The following is a 19,305-nucleotide window of genomic DNA, read 5'->3' on the forward strand; positions in this document are numbered from 1 at the left end:
GCTTAACAAGACGGTTTTAATGCCCCTTGGAAGAGACGTGGAGGTTGCAGTAGCTTAACAAGATGGTTTTAATGCCCCTTGGAAGAGACGTGGAGGTCGCAGTGGACTAAAAAGACAATATCAATGCCCCTTGGAAAAGTGGTGGAAGTCACAGTAGCTTAACAAGACGGTTTTAATGCCCCTTGGAAAAGTAGTGGAGGTCGCAGTAGCTTAACAAGACGGTTTTAATGCCCCTTGGAAGAGACGTGGAGGTCGCAGTAGCTTAACAAGACGGTTTTAATGCCCCTTGGAAGAGACGTGGAGGTCGCAGTAGCTTAACAAGACGGTTTTAATGCCCCTTGGAAGAGACGTGGAGGTCGCAGTGGAATAAAAAGACAATATCAATGCCCCTTGGAAAAGTGGTGGAGGTCACGGTAGCTTAACAAGACGGTTTTAATGCCCCTTGGAAGAGCGGTGGAGGTCGCAGTAGCTTAACAACATGGTTTTAATGCCCCTTGGAAGAGCCATGCAGTACAGCATCTTAAAAACATTATTCCCATTATTGGGGAGTGGGTCTCCCATAGTCTTTGCCTATGCCTTCCAAGCAAAAGCTGCCAAAAAATAGGAGGGAGGAACTTGCAATGCTGGCAACATGGACCAAGGTCACCCTGGTGGTATAGTGGTGGTGGAGGCTGAAGATAAGAGCAAAATACAGCCGAAATGAGGAAGCATATACCCATGTGTGGGTGTGAAGCGGTGCATGGGAATACACCTCCCGAAATAACACAGTGGATTTGACTTTATGTTACTCTGCTGTCATTTGGTGGTGATGAGAAGTCTGGCCCAATCCAGCCCTTGTTCATTTTGATAAGGGTCAGCTTGTCAGAATTGTCAGTTGACAGGCGAGTGCGCTTATCAGTTATAATTCCCCCAGCGGCACTAAAAACACGCTCCGATAACACGCTAGCGGCAGGGCAGGCCAGGAACTCCAAGGCGTACAGAGCGAGTTCATTCCAAGTGTCCAGCTTGGATACCCAATAATTAAAAGGCACAGAGGAATCACGGAGGACGCTGGTACGGTCGGCAAGGTACTCCCTCACCATCTTTTGAAACTTTCCACTCCTTGTGAGAGTACCCCGCGCCTCAGGGCCTGTAAGCTGGGTGGGTCTCAGAAAACTGTCCCAGAATGTTGACAGTGTTCCCCTGCCTCTGCTGGATTGGAGTTGCGTCTCTCTCGCCTGTACGCCTTGTTTGGTCAAGGAACTGTGACCTCTGCCGCTAGCTAGATGGGAATTTTTTTAACAGTTCTGCAGCAAGGGCCTTCTGGTACTGCCCCATTTTTGTAGACCTCTCCACCTCAGGAATAAGAGAGTGAAAGTTCTCCTTGTAGTGGGGGTCTAAAAGTGTCACCAACCAGTAATGACTGTCACCCAACATTTTGACAACGGGAGGGTCACGGTTAAGGCAGCGTAACATAAAGTCAGCCATGCGTGCCAGACTGGTAACGGGCAAGACTTCCGTGTCCTCACCAAGATGACGACTGACCATGCTCTCCTCCTCCCCCCTGTCCTCAGGCCACCCACGCTGAACTGACGGTATGACAGTTGTACAGGTACTACCGTCTACAGCGCATGATACCAGCTCCTGTTCTTCCTCCTCCTCCTCCTCCTCCTCTCCCTCATTGTCCCCAAATGCATGTTGGGATGAGATGAGGCTGGGCTGTGTGTAATCGCCCGCTACGGCTTCTTGATCCATCTCATCATACTCTGGCTGCAATGTCTCCTCTTTAATTCTCTGCAGAGAACGTTGCAAAAGACAGACAAGTGGGATGCTGACACTAATGATGGCGTCATCGCCACTCACCATCTTGGTGGACTCCTCAAAGTTTGTCAGGATGGTACATATGTCAGACATCCAGGTCCACTCCTGAGGTCTTATGTGTGGAGTCTGACCTGAATATCGACGGCCTTGTTGCAGCTGGTACTCCACAACTGCTCTCTTCTGCTCACAAATCCTTTGAAACATGTGGAGGGTAGAGTTCCAACGTGTGGGGACATCACACACCAGTCGGTGTGCCGGAAGCTGCAAACGCTGCTGCAACACAGCAAGGGCGGCGGAAGCTTTAGCAGACTTGCGAAAATCAGCTGACAGGCGGCGTACTTTGACGAGCAGATCTGGCAACTCAGGGTACGATTTAAGAAACAGCTGAACCACGAGGTTAAGCACATGAGCCAGGCATGGTACGTGTGTGATCTCGCCTCGCCTCAGAGCCGCCACCAGGATACGGCCATTGTCACACACGACCATGCCTGGATGTAGGTTCAGCGGTCTCAGCCACAGATCTGCCTGCTCTTTCACAGCTGTCCACAACTCACAAGCAGTGTGAGGTTTATCACCTAAGCTTATGAGTTTCAGCACAGCCTGTTGCCGCTTGGCTGAAGCAGTACTGCAGTGCTTCCAGCTTGTAACTGATGTGGTGATATCTGAGATGGAGGCTGAACATGAGGAGGAGGAGGAGGAGGATGAGGTGCAGGAGCTGTACACTGTGGGGGCAACTCTGACTGACATAAGGCCCGCAATCCTCGGTGTGGGGAGGATGTGTTCCGTCCCAAGGTCCGACTGGGTCCCGGCTTCTACTATGTTTACCCAGTGTGCCGTCAGGGAGATGTACTGTCCCTGGCAACAAGCATTTGTCCACGTGTCCGTTGTCAGGTGGACTCTCCCAGTAACTGCGTTGTTGAGGGCACGGCAGATGTTTTGGGACACGTGCTTGTGTAGTGCGGGGATGGCACACCGGGCAAAATAGTGTCGGCTGGGGACCGAGTACCGAGGGACGGTCACCGCCATAAGGTTGCGGAAGGATTCCGTCTCCAACAGCCTAAAAGGCAGCATTTCCAATGCCAGCAGTCGTGAAATGTGCGAATTTAGGACTGTGGCCTGTGGGGCGTTGGCTGCGAATTTGCGCTTTCGTTCAAACGTCTGGGATATGGACAATTGAACGCTGCGGTGGGACTTGGACGTGGAAGTTGATGCTGTTTCTTGAGAAACTGCCATAACAAGTGAAGACTGAGAGGAGGGGGCATCTTTGCATGCAGTATGGACAGGGGATTGCCTTGCACGCACAACAGGGGGTTCTATTACACGCACAACAGCGGAAGAAGCAGTGGTGACACCCGCTGACACTGGTCGTGGACCATGGGGTTCGCCCCACAAAATCGGGTGCTTTGCTGCCATGTGCCTGATCATGCTGGTGGTGGTCAGGCTGGTTGTTTTGTCACCCCTGCTGATGCTGGCATGGCAGGTGGTACAAATGGCCTTTTTGGGGTTATCAGCAGAGTCTTTAAAAAAATTCCAGACCTACCGGTTGTACTGGCATCATCCCTCGTGTTGGTGTTACGGGGAACTGTTGCCCGCCTTCTGTGTGCGGCCACCACACTGCTTCTTCCTGCCTGTTGGGGTACTCTGCCTCCCTCCCCCTGTGTCATGCTGGCTTCGCTCTGCGTGTCCTCCTGCCACGTTGGGTCAGTTACTAGATATCATCCACCACCTCCTCCTCTTCCACTTGCGCGCCACGATCCTCCTCCTCGCTTTGTGGCAATTGTGTCTCGTCATCCACCTCTTGTGACAAATTGCCAGCGTCGACTTCCTCTGGCCGTGACTGTTAAAATATTTGGGCATCGCTACATGGGATCTCCTCTTCCACCACTTCAAGCGGAGCAGGCGATGGGCACAAATATGGAAATGGACCAGTGAACAGCTCTTCAGAGTGTCCAAGTGTGGGATCAGTTGCTGTCTGACGACACTCGGCATGGTGGGAGGAAGGAGCATCAGGGTGAGGAGGAGTATGCGGTCGAGACTCATGGCTACTAAAACCTGACCGTGTGGAAGACAGACCGGAGGTGGTGGTGCCCAGGTAACTGGAAGTATTATCTGCTATCCAATTAATAACCTGTTCACACTGATCAGTTCGCAATACTGGTGTTGTAGTGTGGTTCCCTAGTAATTTGGTCAAGAAGTGGGAGCGAGAAGATGTGGCTGTTGGTTGTGGCACATTTTCACCTTGGCCACGGCCCCGTCCTCTACACGCACCATCACCAGAACGTCCAGTTCCACGTCCCTTGCCACGCGCCTTGCCCATTGTAAATTAAGTAAAATAGCTTACACTCGCACTATCAATGGCAAAAGGGTAATAAAAAGGAGATTAGAACCGTGGAAGAGGAAAACCACAGTTCTATTTCTCTGGCCTACACCAGAATCTTTCAAACAGATATATTTGTGTCTGAACAATCAGGGAGACACTATTACTGTTTTTCTTTACGGAAAAAATACCAAAAGCTGGATAATACAGAGATTTGACCCGTGGAACTGCAAAATTACAGTTATATTTTTCTGGCCTACACCAGAATCTTTCAAACAGATATATTTGTGTCTGAACAATCAGGGAGACACTATTACTGTTTTTCTTTACAGAAAAAATACCAAAAGCTGGATAATACAGAGATTTGAACCGTGGAACTGCAAAACCACAGTTATATTTTTCTGGCCTACACCAGAATCTTTCAAACAGATATATTTGTGTCTGAACAATCAGGGAGACACTATTACTGTTTTTCTTTACGGAAAAAAATACCAAAAGCTGGATAATACAGAGATTTGACCCGTGGAACTGCAAAACCACAGTTATATTTTTCTGGCCTACACCAGAATCTTTCAAACAGATATATTGGTGTCTGAACAATCAGGGAGACACTATTACAGTTTTTTCTTTTACGGCAAAAAATGCCAAAAACAGGATAATACAGAGATTTCACCCGTGGAACTGCAAAACTACAGTTATATTTTTCTGGCCTACACCAGACTCTTTTAAACAGATATATTGGTGTCTGAACAGTCACAGACACACTCAATTTTTTTTTTTTGGAAGGGGGGGGGGGACCAAAAGGTTAATAAGACGCGTATTTGGACAGTCTGACTGAGGAAAAAAAAAAGGATTTAGATGAAAAAAAAAAAACATTTTCCTGGCCCCTGAGACCGGGGTGATAAGTCTAGCAATTTGACCAACAGGAGCACACAGGACTGTAATGCAGCGTTTGCTGGTATAAACACTGCGTCTCCTATACAGCCTGCCTGCCTGCCTGATATCTGGGATGGATATTAGTCCTGAGAAGGACTGTTTGTTTGATTTGGCAGGCTTTAGAGACCCTACACTAGCTATTTCGGAGTATAAATCTCTCCCTAGCTCAGCAGCACTGACCCTACACTGTCTGATCCAGAGCGACTGTGTCCAAGGTGGCAGCACCCGGTTTTAAATACTCGAGGTGACGCTGTGCGGCTAGCCAATCACTGTAATGCCCACAAACAACATGGCTGCGGCATTACAGTGACTGGCTGGCAATCCCTGCATGTTCATTGGCTCTGTAAAGAGCGCCAAACGTGCAGGGCGGAGACCCGAGCTCCCACCCGAGTAACCCGGAAATGCTCGGTGCTCGCCGAACATCCCGAGTACTGAGATGCTTGGGCGAGTACCGAGCAGTGTCGAGCATGCTCGCTCAACACTAGTCATATCATCTTAAAGAGATTGTCCATCCCGGTGAAATCCTCAGCAAGCACCACAGATTGCTTAATCCTAACAGTGAGTTATGCACACTCCATTAGGATTCGGCTCCACTTGCCAGTTCCAGTGGTCATCACACAAGAGCAACTATGCGATTTGTATACTTGCGGTCACATGCAAAATAGAATTTCAGCCGTGTTTCGCAATGTGCTATTGAGAGATGCGGCTGAGACTGTAGTCGGCATGTGACCGCAAGTATGACAATCACATAGTTGTGGTTGTGTGATGACCGCTAGAACTGGCAGCCAGAGCTGAATCCTAGCCGTGAGTGCATTACATCTCCTTCGGATTCAGTAAGCTGCAGATCTTGCCAAAGATTTCGCCAAGGTTGGACAACCCCTTTAAAAACACAGATATGTTCACTCTTAGGCCGCAGCCCCACTATCAGTATTTGGTCAGTATTTTTTCTCAGGAGTGGGAGCAAAAACCAGGTGAGGAACAATCAGAGAAAAGGTATAATAGAAACAAGTCACCAATTCTGCATTTATCACCCACTCCTGGTTTTGGCTCCCACTCCTGAGAAAAAATAGGAGTTTTTTTTCTTGGATCGGGTTAATGCCTCTCAAAAAACATTAAGATTTGAGAGATGGAGGATCTCAAAAAACAGAAATTAAAAAGTTGACAGGCTGCAAATCACATCACAGCCACTAGGTGGCTACACATTGACACATTTAGCATAGGCGACTTGAAAGAGAGTACCATACAATGTTTATTTCAAAAGCTGCCGATCTCTTGCCACTTATGTCTTATATTGAGCCAAGAGGAAAGCTAAGAAAACTGTCATCAATGTGCGGGGGAATTGACTGATTTCTTATAAAACCATATACCATAAATTCTAGTTATGGACCTCATTCACATTAATGACTAGGAATAGTGGCGATCACATTCTTTCTTTTAACCTCTACTTTATGGAAGCCCTCCACAACTTACAATAGTCAGACTACTGTATTTCCACCTTTGTTTCAACAAGATTTCCCCAGCAATCATTAACCTCTTAAAAACCAATCCCATAAATAAAGATATTAATGACTAAAACAGTGAAATCCCACAAAACGTATGCATCAAACTGCTCAGCTCCCCCTTCTCTATGACATGCTGCCTGCAGTTCGGACTGCATCTCCAATGTGACAAGTTCACATTAAATATGGTACTTGAAAACAGATAATGACATGCTTAAAGGGGTTGTCTGGTCCAAACTCTGCGTGACTGCAGACTTATGAATCCCCCCAGGGCACGCACTTTTTGCTGCAGGGATTCGCTAGTTTTGGATCCAGATCTATGAGCTATACATACCCCTGGCCAGTGGGTGCGGCGTCGCTCTCCGTACAATTATATAGAGCAAGGCTGTGCCCACTAGTCGGCCACCCCCACTGGCCGACTGCGTCATTATACGGGGCGCGACGTCAGCTCAATACAACTGCATGGAGCGAGGCCATGCCACTAGACGGCGGTATGTGTAACGCATACATGTCCTCCATTCCTGGGTCTGAAACTGACGAATTCCTACAGTGCACGCACGCACGCACTCTGTGTGACTGCAGACTTATTGGTTTGGACTGGACAACCCCTTTAAGCAGCATACATAAAAACTGAGAACGGTACCTTCAGCGAAAATCAACAGTTCTCCGTCTGCTATGAAATCTTCATTTCTGGATGCCGTTCCTCCAACGATGCCCCATTCAACTATGACTTGTCCTAGACTGCCCTCTCGACGCTCTATTACCAGCTGGACCATGGTCTGTGGTTGCTCTTGCACTTCCACATGGTGGCCTCCATCAGTGGCATTTGGACTTCGGATGTAAATAACAAACACCCCAAAAGCATCTCCATTCATCATGATCACGACCACTGATGTGTTTGGCTGACCAATTGTTGGCTTATTCTGTAAACTGGCAGAAATGTTTAGCAGTCTGACATCAAGCAGAGAGACAATGAATCTCTCATCTAATTCCGGAAAACTGTCAGTGAGTATAGAAACTGTGATATTAGAAAACTCTTCTCCCTCCGGCATTGTGAACCACTGCCCCGTAACAGTTTCGTAATCACTGCCGGCAGTGGCTTGTGAGCTAAAGAGCACAGACACACTGGTACTGTTCTTCTTATACGTCCAGAACTGTGTACTGTTTGCAAGTTGATACGATAGCGCTGTAATCCAGAAACATTGAAGACTGCCGGAGACATTGCTGAAAGAAAAAGATGAGCATACTTGATTTTTAAGACATGCAATGGCACAGGCCTGAAGTGGGTTTCTGGCTAAAGAAATATTGACAGCAGTTCTTGATGATACTAATGGGATTGCAGACAATGGCGTTTCATAGTATAATAACATGTTCTGTCCTTCTCCAACTGCAAGACCAACCACATCCATTTCAGTGGTACTGTATAGTAACTGTAAAAGGCCAAATCGTCCTCCACTGAAGAGGAAAAGAAATTCAGAAATATTAAAAAACAGTAAATACCAGATAAAACAGCAATACTTGTCACTGAATGGGTTAGAAAAGATTGCAGTAAATTGAACTGCAAAAATAGAATAATCAAAACAGAAATACAATTAAGTCATCTGCGTAAAAAAGGAGGCATTCCTACATAAGCCCAATAACATGAGAACATTAAAGAAAAGAAAAAACACTTGATAACTTAAAACATATCTTCACTTGTAAGGGAGGATGATAACAGGAAGAAAAGTTCCTGTATAACCCACCCACAGTGTAAAAATGATCTTTCTTCCCAATATCACCTTCAGTTTTATCTCTCCCACTCTTCCCCGACACAAACATACAGGACCAGGAAGAAAAACTTTTCATGTTGTTCCCTGAGTACAAATGAGAAAGCCAAGCTCTAATTCTTATATCCTAGCCACATCAAGCATTTGTCATTAGTAGAAAACCTGAACAGACCTCCTCCTGATGGTAATATTTGCAAAATAACTTTTCTCCAATGGTTCTTGAATCTTGTACATGGTTTTATAAAATGAAATGGTTCCGTAGGGATTGTCATTGGGTGAAATAATGATTTTAGCTACTCCTTCCTGCCCAATGGTACCTCCATTTGAGGCTGCAGTGAGCTGTATTAAAATTACCTAGTGGGATAGAAAAAGTAGGTATAGTAATAATTTAACATTCATTTTTTTTTCAAGAGTGATTTTCTCTTGGAACATCTTTCAGATCATTATAAAATATCTCACAATATAACGTCAGTTTACACTTTACAATTAATTATTATTATTTTTTTAATTATTTTCTTTCATTTAATCATTTGTATTATTTTTTTTTATTGGTGCTGCATATATGTATATATTTTCTCACCTCTTCAATTTCAGGGATATTGTCAGACATTATTTCTAATAACAGGGTCCGAATAGTTTGCCCAGCAGCAAAACTAATATTACCAGATGCCACTCGAAGGTCATCCGTGGCAAGCTTTCCGTTGATGTTTGCTACCCACTGAACAACAACATTGCCAAGCGTGCCAGCATTCCTGATGACTGGCAGATTTACAGGAACAGTATTGAAGTCAGGCTCATCTACAGAGACAGATGTGACCTGAAAAACTAATAGGGGAATAGTTATTCACAGTTAGGAAAGTGTGTTGTAGGACATGCAGGAATTCATTTTTTTCATACGTAGAAGGAGAAAATATTTTCTAAACCAGCCTTGCACAAATGTGTGGCCAATGCAATATTTTTTAATGTCCATATATTTCTAATGTATTCTTTCATTACCATCAAAAATGTGCATGAAATAGAAATAATTCCAGATTTTTTTTAAGGTCTACTGAACTACTGTATATAAAAAAGCTACAAATACAGGTAGAGGTATGCTGTGTATATGATATACCTGGGTAAAAAATAGAAAAATAGCTGCATTGACCAATATTGGCTCCATATTTTGGCCTTTCCAAATACAGAACTAGTATTATCATGAAATATGGTGTACATGAGGCAATTTTCAAATGGCCAAGACATTTCTCTAATATTCAAGTACATTAGTGGCCATAATTGAGGCAACACCCTCAAGATTTATGAATTGTTAGCATTTTACCAATATAAATCCAAATTTCATGAATGTTTTTGATTTCACAGTAAAGTTTTTAAGTAGAAATAACACAATATTAGCAGGAAATTTGTTCATTTGTCAACAAATTGGACACTATTGTCACTCAGATGACTGTGGGAGAAAAGCCATTTATTTGTCCTATTTTCATATCTAACACTAGAATGTTAGTACTTAGTTGGACAGCCCTCGGCCTTGATAACTGCCTGGCATCTACTTGGCATGCTATCTACCAGTTTGTGTAAATCAGATGGTGTGATGATATGAAGCCATGATTTGATGATGGCAGCAATGAGTTCCTGCTTGTTTGAAGCCCGCTGTTTTGACACCGCTCTTCTGAGCCGAGCCCAGAGATTTTCAATAGGATTGAGATCTGGGCTGTGTTCTGGCCAATTCAATAGCTGGACATTTTTGTCCTTGAACCAAGAGAGACATTTTTTAGCTGTATGGCATGGGGCTCCATCTTGCTGAAAAATAAACGGTGTCCCTTCACCAAATACATCACGTGCCAAAGGAATGAGCTTAGGCTGAAGGACTTCCTTGATGTACTTTTTAGCATTAACTGTTCCTTCAATTACCTTCAGCCTAACAACTGCATCTCTGGACACGTAGCCCCATACCATAACACTCAGAGGAGGCTTCATGGTGGGTACTATACACTATGGCAAGCAATCCTCTCCAGGTCGTCGTCGAACATAGCAGACACCGTCACTGCCAAAGATGGACATGCGTGTCTCATCGCTCCATAAAACATTTCTCCATTGCCCATTTAGAATGTTCTTTGGCCCCTGCAGACGTTTCTGACGCTGTGAGGCATTCAAAAATGGCTTTTTATGTGGTATTCTGGCTCTTAACCCTGAGTTTACCAATCGTCGTCGAACCGTCTGATTGGATGCTGTCACTCCAGTATTGACAAGCTCCTTGTTGATGACAACAGCAGTTGATTTCCTGTTATTTAGGGCGATTCTAACAATTCTTCTATCAGTCTGAGGAGTTGTAGCCTTCTTCCTTCCTCTACCTGGTTTATTCTTTATTGAACCAGTCTCTTGAAACCGCTTACACACTTTGAGAACGCTGGCCGGTGAGATCCCTTTTCCAATTCGTGCTGCAATTTCCCGGTAACTGTACCCTTCTTCTCTTAAAGTAACAGCTTTGGCTCTTTTCTTAGGTGACCACTCTTGTCTAATACTGCTGGCACAATATCGGTCTTAAATCACACCCAGGTCACTATAAACAAACAGAATACATATCGCAGAAGAGGGCGTGTATTCAAGTAAGTATGTCAGTGAAAACTTTCATTAAATATTGGTGATGGTGAAAAACTGCAGGTGTTGCCTCAATTTTGGCCACTAGCTGCGAAAACACATTAAGAACGCTTGCTAAGTTGTCTGCCATGTTTCGGAAAAATCCACAGCACAACCATTTCTTGTGCGTAATCGCGGCGAAATCGCTGCCATTGACTTGCATTGAACCGCATAACATCCACATGTATGCATGCGGATGTTATGCGGTTCAATGCGCGGATGGTATCCGGGTCTGGAGAAGAGGAGACTCTCATCCGACCCGGATACCATTAGTAAAAAAAGAATTAAAACGTAAAAAATGTATAAAAAACATTATACTTAGCTCTCATCCGCTGGCATCGGCGGTCGCGTGACCTGTCAGCTGACTAAATGTCGTCAACGCAGGTACTTTCAGAACACCACGGGACGCCGAGGACAGAGGATGCCACTGGAGAGGTAAGTACGGTATAATGTTTTTTTTATTTTTTACATTTTAATTCTTTTTTTTTTTTTACTAGTCATTCTGCATTTAAAGCAGCATAAGTTGGTAACACAGTATAAATCCATGCCGGTTGCATGGATTTACAGTGCCTTGTGAAAGTATTTGGCCCCTTTGAACTTTTCTACCTTTTGCCACATTTCTGGCTTCAAACATAAAGATATAAAATTCTAATTTTTTTGGGAAGAATCAACAACAAGTAGGACACAATCATGAAGTGGAACGAAATTTATTGGATAATTTAAACTTTTTTTAAAAATTAAAAAGTGAAAAGTGGGGCGTGCAATATTATTCAGCCCCCTTAAGTTAATATTTTGTAGCGCCACCTTTTGCTGCGATTACAGCTGCAAGTGGCTTGGGGTATGTCTCTATCAGTTTTGCACATCGAGAGGCTGAAATTCTTGCCCATTCTTCCTTGCAAAACAGCTCAAGCTCAATGAGGTTGGATGGAGGGGGTTTGTGAACAGCACTTTTCGGCTCTTTCCACAGATTCTTGATTGGATTCAGGTCTGGACTTTGACTTGGCCATTCTAACACCTGGATACATTTATTTTTTAACCAATCCATTGCAGACTTTGCTTTATGTTTGGGATCATTGTCTTATTGGAAGATAAATCTCCGTCCCAGTCTCAGGTCTTTTGCAGACTTCAACAGGTTTTCTTCCAGAATGGTCCTGTATTTGGCTCCGTCCATCTTCCCATCAATTTTAACCATCTACCCTGTCCCTGCTGCAGAAAAGCAGGTCCAAACCATGATGCTGCCATCACCATGTTTGACAGTGGGGATGGTGTTTTGAGGGTGATGAGCTGTGTTGCTTTTACGCCAAACATATCGTTTTGCATTGTGGCCAAAAAGTTTGATTTTGGTTTCATCTGACCAGAGCACCTTATTCCACATGTTTGGTGTGTCTCCCTGGTGGCTTGTGGCAAACTTCAAACAAGACTTTTTATGGATATCTTTGAGAAATGGCTTTCTTCTTGCCACTCTTCCATAAAGGCCAGATTTGTGCAGTGTACGACTGATTGTTGTCCTTGGGACAGACTCTCTCACCTCAGCTGTAGATCTCTGCAGTTCATCCAGAGTGATCATGGGTCTTTTGGCTGCATCTCTGATTAGTCTTCTCCTTGTTTCGAGATGAAAGTTTAGAGGGACGGTGCGGTCTTGGTAGATTTGCAGTGGTCTGATACTCCTTCCATTTCAATAAGATCGCTTGCACAGTTCTCCTTGAGATGTTTAAAACTTGGGAAATCTTTTTGTATCCAAATACGACTTTAAACTTTGCCACAACAGTATCTTGGACCTGCCTGGTGTGTTCCTTGGTCTTCATGATGCTCTCTGAACTTGAAACAGAACCCTGAGACTATCACAGAGCAGGTGCATTTATACGGAGACTTGATTACACACAGGTGGATTCTATTTATCATTACCAGTCATTTAGGACAACATTGGATCCTTCAGAGATCCTCACTGAACTTCTGGAGTGAGTTTGCTGCACTGAAAGTAAAGGGGCCGAATAATATTGCACGTCCCACTTTTCAGTTTTTAATTTTTTTAAAAAGTTTAAAATATCCAATAAATTTCGTTCCACTTCACGATTGTGTCCCACTTGTTGTTGATTGTTCCCAAAAAAATTTGAATTTTATATCTTTATTAGTGTTGAGCGAGTATGTTCTATTAACCCTTTTGCCGAGTACGCTCGGGCTGAGCTCCGAGTATTTATAGCTGCTCGGTGATATGGTTGAATCACTCCCGTGTGCATGATTTGCAACTGTTTGACAGCTTTATTACATGTGAGGAATGTCTATTTCTTACACATTCCTCACATGTAATAAATCTGTCAAACAGTTGCAAATCATGCACACGGGAGCCATTCAACCATATCACCGAGCAGCTGTAAATACTCGGAGCTCGGCCCGAGCATACTCTGAAAAGAACATACTCGCTCAACACTAATCTTTATGTTTGAAGCCAGAAATGTGGCAAAAGGTAGAAAAGTTCAAGGGGGCCAAATACTTTCACAAGGCACTGTATATTGTGTGACCAACTTGTCAAGCACTTTTCCAAGTGATGCTCAAAATTGATTGGAAAAACGCGTGAAAAAACGCATGCAGAAATGCATGCAAAAACGCTTAAAAAACGCTTCTCCCGGGCAGAAAAAAAGCATGTAAAATCTGCATGCTTTTTTTCTGCCAGGGAGAGGCAGAAACGCTCAGGAAAAATATGTATCAATTCTGCATCGTGAGCACATAGCCTTAGACTCATACTTCCTGTTGTTTCAGGAAATAACACATGTCCATAGCCACAATGGTCTGACCTGGACCTTATCTTTTGTATTGAAATATCTTCTAAAGGCCCCGTCACACTAAGCGATGCAGCAGCGATCCCGACAACGATACGACCTGTCAGGGATCGTTGCTGCATCGCTAATACATCGCTGGTGAGCTGTCAAACAGGCAGGCTCACCAGCGATCAGGGGAGCAACGATATCGTGGAAAGAATCGTTCCACGATGTCCTGCTCCCGTTACCAGCCTGCTGAAGCAGGAGCAGGCTGGTAACTATGGTAAACATCGGGTTACTAAGTGCGCGTGTGCCCCTAGTAACCCGCTGTTTACCATGGATACCACTCTGCTACCGTGCGCTGGAGCCTCCGCTCACAGTAGCAGAGTGGTATCTATGGTAAACAGCGGGTTACTAAGTGCGCGCGTGCCCCTAGTAACCCGATGTTTACCATGGTTACCAGCCAGATCGTTGGTCCCGCTGGTCACACACAGCGATGTGTGCTGGCCAGCGGGAGGCCAACGACCAAAAAATGGTCCAGGACACTTTGCAACGATCAGCGACCTCACAGCAGGGGCCTGATCGCTGCAAAGTGTCACACATAGCGACATCGCTGGTGAGGTCGCTGGTGAGTCACCAAAACCGTGACACAGCAGCGATCTCGCTAGCGATATCGCTTAGTGTGACGGGGCCTTTAGTGTGAAGGGGGAAAGAGCAGGGGAATCTGTGACATTACCTATTGTGAATGGTGGATCCTATCAGCTGTATAGAGAGGTGTTATCAGTCATTGTAATCCTGTGTCTGATAATAAGAAGACTTGCTAAAAACTTTCTGATAGGTCAGGAAGTATGCGGCTATAAAAAGTTTTCACCCAGTGGTCAGTGTGAAAATTGCAAGATTATTTTTTTTTTTTTTAGTAAAGATCATGATTTAAAAAAAATCAAACCAAACATTGCCAACATATTTTTATATACAAGTAACGAAAAAACTGTTTGAAACAATAGGTTATTTCCTGATGCTAGCATCCCTCTAGAGCCCTATGCCGCTATGCCGAGTGAGTTACACAATTCATAAATATGGTTGAGGGTATGTGCACACGATGCAGAAATGAAGCAGAAAATTTCTGCATCATTTCTGCATCTCCCTGGCAGAAAAAACGCATGCAGATTGTGCATGCGTTTTTCCTGCGGAATACATGCGGATTCACATGCGTTTCCACATGACTTTCCGCATGTGGATTGACAAGCGCTTTCCAAGTGATTTTAGCATCACCTGGAAAGTGCTTGACAACTAGGTCACACTATATAAATCCATGCAACCGGCATGGATTTATATAGTGTGACCCGAGAGAGTGGTAAAAATAAAAAATAAATGTATACTTTACCCTCCGATGGTCCGCGCTGTCCTGTTCAATCCGTTCTCCCTCGCCGGCAACTTTGAATTGAAAGACCTGCCGACGTCAGCGTCACGTGATCCGTCACATGACTCGGACGTCAGCGCAGGTCCTTCAACTCACTGCAAAGTGCCGGGAGCCAAGCAGGAGCGCTGCGCGGGCCGACAGAAGGTAAGTATACATTTATTTTTTATTTTATTCTTTTTTTACAGCTTTTTTAATGGTACCTTAGGCTGAGTTCACACGATGCGTTTTTAATGTGTTTCCGCGGCGTTTTTACAGTTGCGTAAACGCCGCGGAAACGCATTAAAAACGCATGGTAGAAGGGCAGCAATGTTCCCCAATTGAAATCCGCATGTGCTGTGCCCATGATGCGGATTTTTCCGCAGCGTAAACGCTGCGCTCAAAAATCCGCAGCATGTCAATTAATTTTGCGTAAACGCGGCATTTTCGCCGCCATTGACTTGCATTAGAATGCGCCAATTCCGCAAGACAGCATTTGTACTTGCGCTATTGGCGCTTTCTAATGTGCGGATGGTACCCGGGTGTGGAGGAGAGGAGAGTCTCATCCACACCCAGGTACCATTAAAAAAGCTGTAAAAAAAGAATAAAATAAAAAATATATATATATATACTTACCATCTGTCGACCCGCGCACCGCTCCTGCTTGGTTCCCGGCACTTTGCAGTGAGTTGAAGGACCTGCGCTGACGTCAGAGTCATGTGACGGGTCACGTGACGCTGACGTCGGCAGGTCTTTCAATTCAAAGTTGCCGGCGAGGGAGAACGGATTGAGCAGGACAGCGCGGACCATCGGAGGGTAAAGTATACATTTATTTTTTATTTTTACCACTCTCTCGGGTCACACTATATAAATCCATGCCGGTTGCATGGATTTATATAGTGTGACCTAGTGGTCAAGCACTTTCCAGGTGATGCTAAAATCGCCTGGAAAGCGCTTGTCAATCCACATGCGGAAACGCATGTGAATCCGCATGTATTCTGCAGGAAAAACGCATGCACAATCTGCATGCGTTTTTTCTGCCAGGGAGATGCAGAAATGATGCAGAAATTTTCTGCTTCATTTCTGCATCGTGTGCACATACCCTTAAACTATATTTGTAAAGCTAATCATGCGAGGATGGCAAATAGATCTTAAAAGTGGAAGGAATGGCATAAATTGGAAACAGTTGCAATTTTTATGCCTTTAGCTGCACTGATATCAGTATACGGTCATTTGGAGTACAGATGATGACAATAAATGGTCATCATCTGGTTGGTCATGGTTGTGCTTATCAGAACAATCTCCTGCTGCAGCTTATCACCTCCTTTGACTGCCATCATCTGTACTCCAAATGAGTACCATACTTTCTAATATCAATGCAGATGAAGGAAAAAAAATAGACTGGGGAAAACCAGGGGTTTATAAGACACTTTCATGTAATTTTGTTTACAAGAATGAAGACAAATCCCCTAACGAAGTCATTTGCAAAGTTTCATAACTTATTATGCTGGAAAAAAAATATTTAAAAAGAAAAATAAAAGTTTATTTACTCTTTAACCTGAAAAAAAGTGAAAGATGTATTATTGTTACCAAAAGAGCCATAGGGATCGTCCGATGCTTCAATAATTATGACTGCTTCTATTATGTCTCCTACTAATGCTCCGCCAGTCGTCTGGTTTAACAGCAGGACCCGGAATGACTCTTCCACTTCAGGATTGATGTCATTGATTATATATATTGGCACAGCTTTGCTGGTTTCTCCTTCAAGCAAAACTACATCCGACGAAGCTACGCTGTAATCTTCACCTGAAAGATTCAATGAGATAACATATTGTAGACATAAAACAACTATCCCCATAGCATACATTACAGTCTAATGCTCAAAGTATAGTGAACAGAGTACTTTATATGCAGTTTGATTTTTTTTTACAATAGTAATTATGTTATTTGTTAGTGTGAACACAGCTATAAGAATTAACCCCAAAAATTATTTCATGTGAAATTGGACATAGCTATGACAAGATTATGTGAGACTGCAACAAACATGACATTACACTGGTCTACTTTTTATCTACACAAGAAAGTTTTGAACTGTACTTTGTATGTGTACATCTATATATGGCCTGTATGGGGGGATTCAAGGCAGAGCAGTAAACTACCAATTGCTGCACTAATAAAGAAGCTCAATTTTTCCCAAGTATTAATTGATTTTAACATGGTCAGTATTATAACGACTGTGCAAAATGACCCCCAATATTGTTCCCTGTAGAGAGGCACATTTTATGGTTTTACTGTGATCACTGCATGATCAAAATTAACCATAGAGTCTAGCCTATAACATGTACCCTGATGAACAGAAATCAGGGACCAATAGTATCCAGACAATGCTGTTTATTCATATTTTGGATGCTCAATATATTACAAAAAGCTACTGTTATTGTAAGTAGGGTTGAACGAACCCGAACGTTAAACCTGAACACCGACTTCTTACTGTATGTGCGTGCTACTGTTCAGGGTTCGGCAGCCTAATAAAGCTTGCTCAAAGGCTGCAATGCACGCAATCAACAAGCTTTAAGGCTGTGGGCATTTCTGGCCCCATCACAGCCATGCCAAGCAGTGGCATGGCTGTGATTGGCCGGCGCTCCACGTGACCTGGCTTGATAGTGTAAAATAAATAAATAATTTAAAAAAAACGACATGCGGTCTCCCCTATTTTTAATAAACAGCCAAGGAAAAGCAGACAGCTTTGAGCTGGTCTTATTATGTTGGGAAGGGGCCAATATCCATAGACTTTCCCAGCCTTTTAATATCAGACCACAGCTGTCTGCTTTGCCTTTGCTGGTTATTACAAATGGGGGGACCCTAAAAAATGAAGTGGGGTCCCCCTATTTTTTTATTATATGTTATTTTAAGTCATTTTCTTATCCACATTTGTTTCCAGGGCAATTGTCCTGCTCTTACCCCCATTTTGCTTCCTTTTCAGCCCCCTAGCCCTTACTGGGACCATTTTACAGCACCAAAGTTCAGATCCCCATTGACTTATATGGAGTTTGGTTCTAGTGTCAAGTTTTGGTACCCGAACCGAACTTTGCACTCAAGTTCAGCCGAACCCGACGAACCTGAGCTTCGACTGGTTCATTCATCCCTAATTGTAAGAAGAAAAGTTGAAATCAGAGTAGAAAAAAAGTAAAAAGGTAATAATTTTTTAATGAGATGGAAATAAAGTATGGATAAAAGAACGAATGACAACTATGGCTGGCTTCCACTTTTCAAACTCTCCTTAGTCATTAATCATAGGAATGTTACTGTATAGATGTAGTAGCTGCTATGGCAGATGTAATGCAGCACTGTGACAATAGCGTAGCGCACACCTACACAATTTGCACAGCGCTACACTCATTCAAAGAGAATGAGAATGGACGTGCTGTGAAATAATGTATCTAGTAACTTAGTGTTCCGGCACAGCTGGCCACTAATACATCCATACCTGTTGTTTGGAGTTTTGAGAATCAACCTAAAGCATTAGTGATGATTAGGAGCAACTTTTTTTGATCATCCGGCTTCATCTAAATATTCAAAGACACTGAGTATTGAAAATATTTGTGGATTGCAGATAGCCCCTATAATGACATTAAAGTGAATAAAAAAGTCTTATAAGAACTGAATCAGGCAGGACGTACCGGCTGTAGCTGTTATTGGCACTGCTTTAAATTTTACTGAGACATCAGCAAACATCCCGCCAGTTCTAGTGACATTAATTATTGGCCCGACATAACTTTCTGCTATGCGTACAGAGGTGGTAGACAGCTGAAGAACACCAAACGCATCATCACTGGCATTTATAATGATATGAGCCACTGTATCAGCCCTAGATCCAAGCCGTGGAGAATTAGAAACTGAAGAAAAGAGTGAGCAAGAAAAAACACAGTTATAAAATGCTTATGGTATCAGTCATCTCATAAAAAAGCACAATTAGCAACTTTGGGAAACACTTATCTCTTAATTCTACATCAAATTTGATATCAAATAAGTCTATCTTGTTTAAAGTGAACCTGTCACCAGGTTTTACCCATATGAGATAAGGCCACCACCTTTAAGCCCTGATATACAGCATTCTATAATGCTATATATAAGCCCCCGATCCCACCTGCAAGACAAGAAAAAGATCTTTTATTATACTCACCTACGGGGCGGTCCGGTCCGA

The 19,305-nt window shown here is 43.7% G+C and overlaps 1 protein-coding gene across 4 annotated transcripts in view; it reads right to left on the reverse strand.

Moving 5' to 3' along the window:
* ADGRV1 (adhesion G protein-coupled receptor V1) overlaps positions 1 to 19,305 on the reverse strand; it is a 627,077-nt gene that overhangs the window by 423,709 nt on the left and 184,063 nt on the right. For all 4 annotated transcript variants that reach the window (XR_012320105.1, XM_073678624.1, XM_073678616.1 and 1 more), the window contains 5 exons: positions 18,782 to 18,997; positions 16,692 to 16,907; positions 8,899 to 9,143; positions 8,491 to 8,672; positions 7,196 to 8,007 (listed from right to left, as the gene is read on the reverse strand). Coding sequence is in view for 3 of the 4 variants with exons in the window: in XM_073678624.1 (XP_073534725.1) it covers positions 7,196 to 8,007; positions 8,491 to 8,672; positions 8,899 to 9,143; positions 16,692 to 16,907; positions 18,782 to 18,997 (1,671 nt within the window). In the remaining variant the exon portion in view is untranslated. The remainder of the gene's footprint in view (positions 1 to 7,195; positions 8,008 to 8,490; positions 8,673 to 8,898; positions 9,144 to 16,691; positions 16,908 to 18,781; positions 18,998 to 19,305) is intronic.

The sequence above is a fragment of the Phyllobates terribilis genome, unplaced genomic scaffold (assembly GCF_046119375.1).
Source record: "Phyllobates terribilis strain yellow unplaced genomic scaffold, ASM4611937v1 Scaffold_1__5_contigs__length_1240528914, whole genome shotgun sequence".
In the NCBI taxonomy this organism is placed as follows: Eukaryota; Metazoa; Chordata; class Amphibia; order Anura; family Dendrobatidae; genus Phyllobates; species Phyllobates terribilis.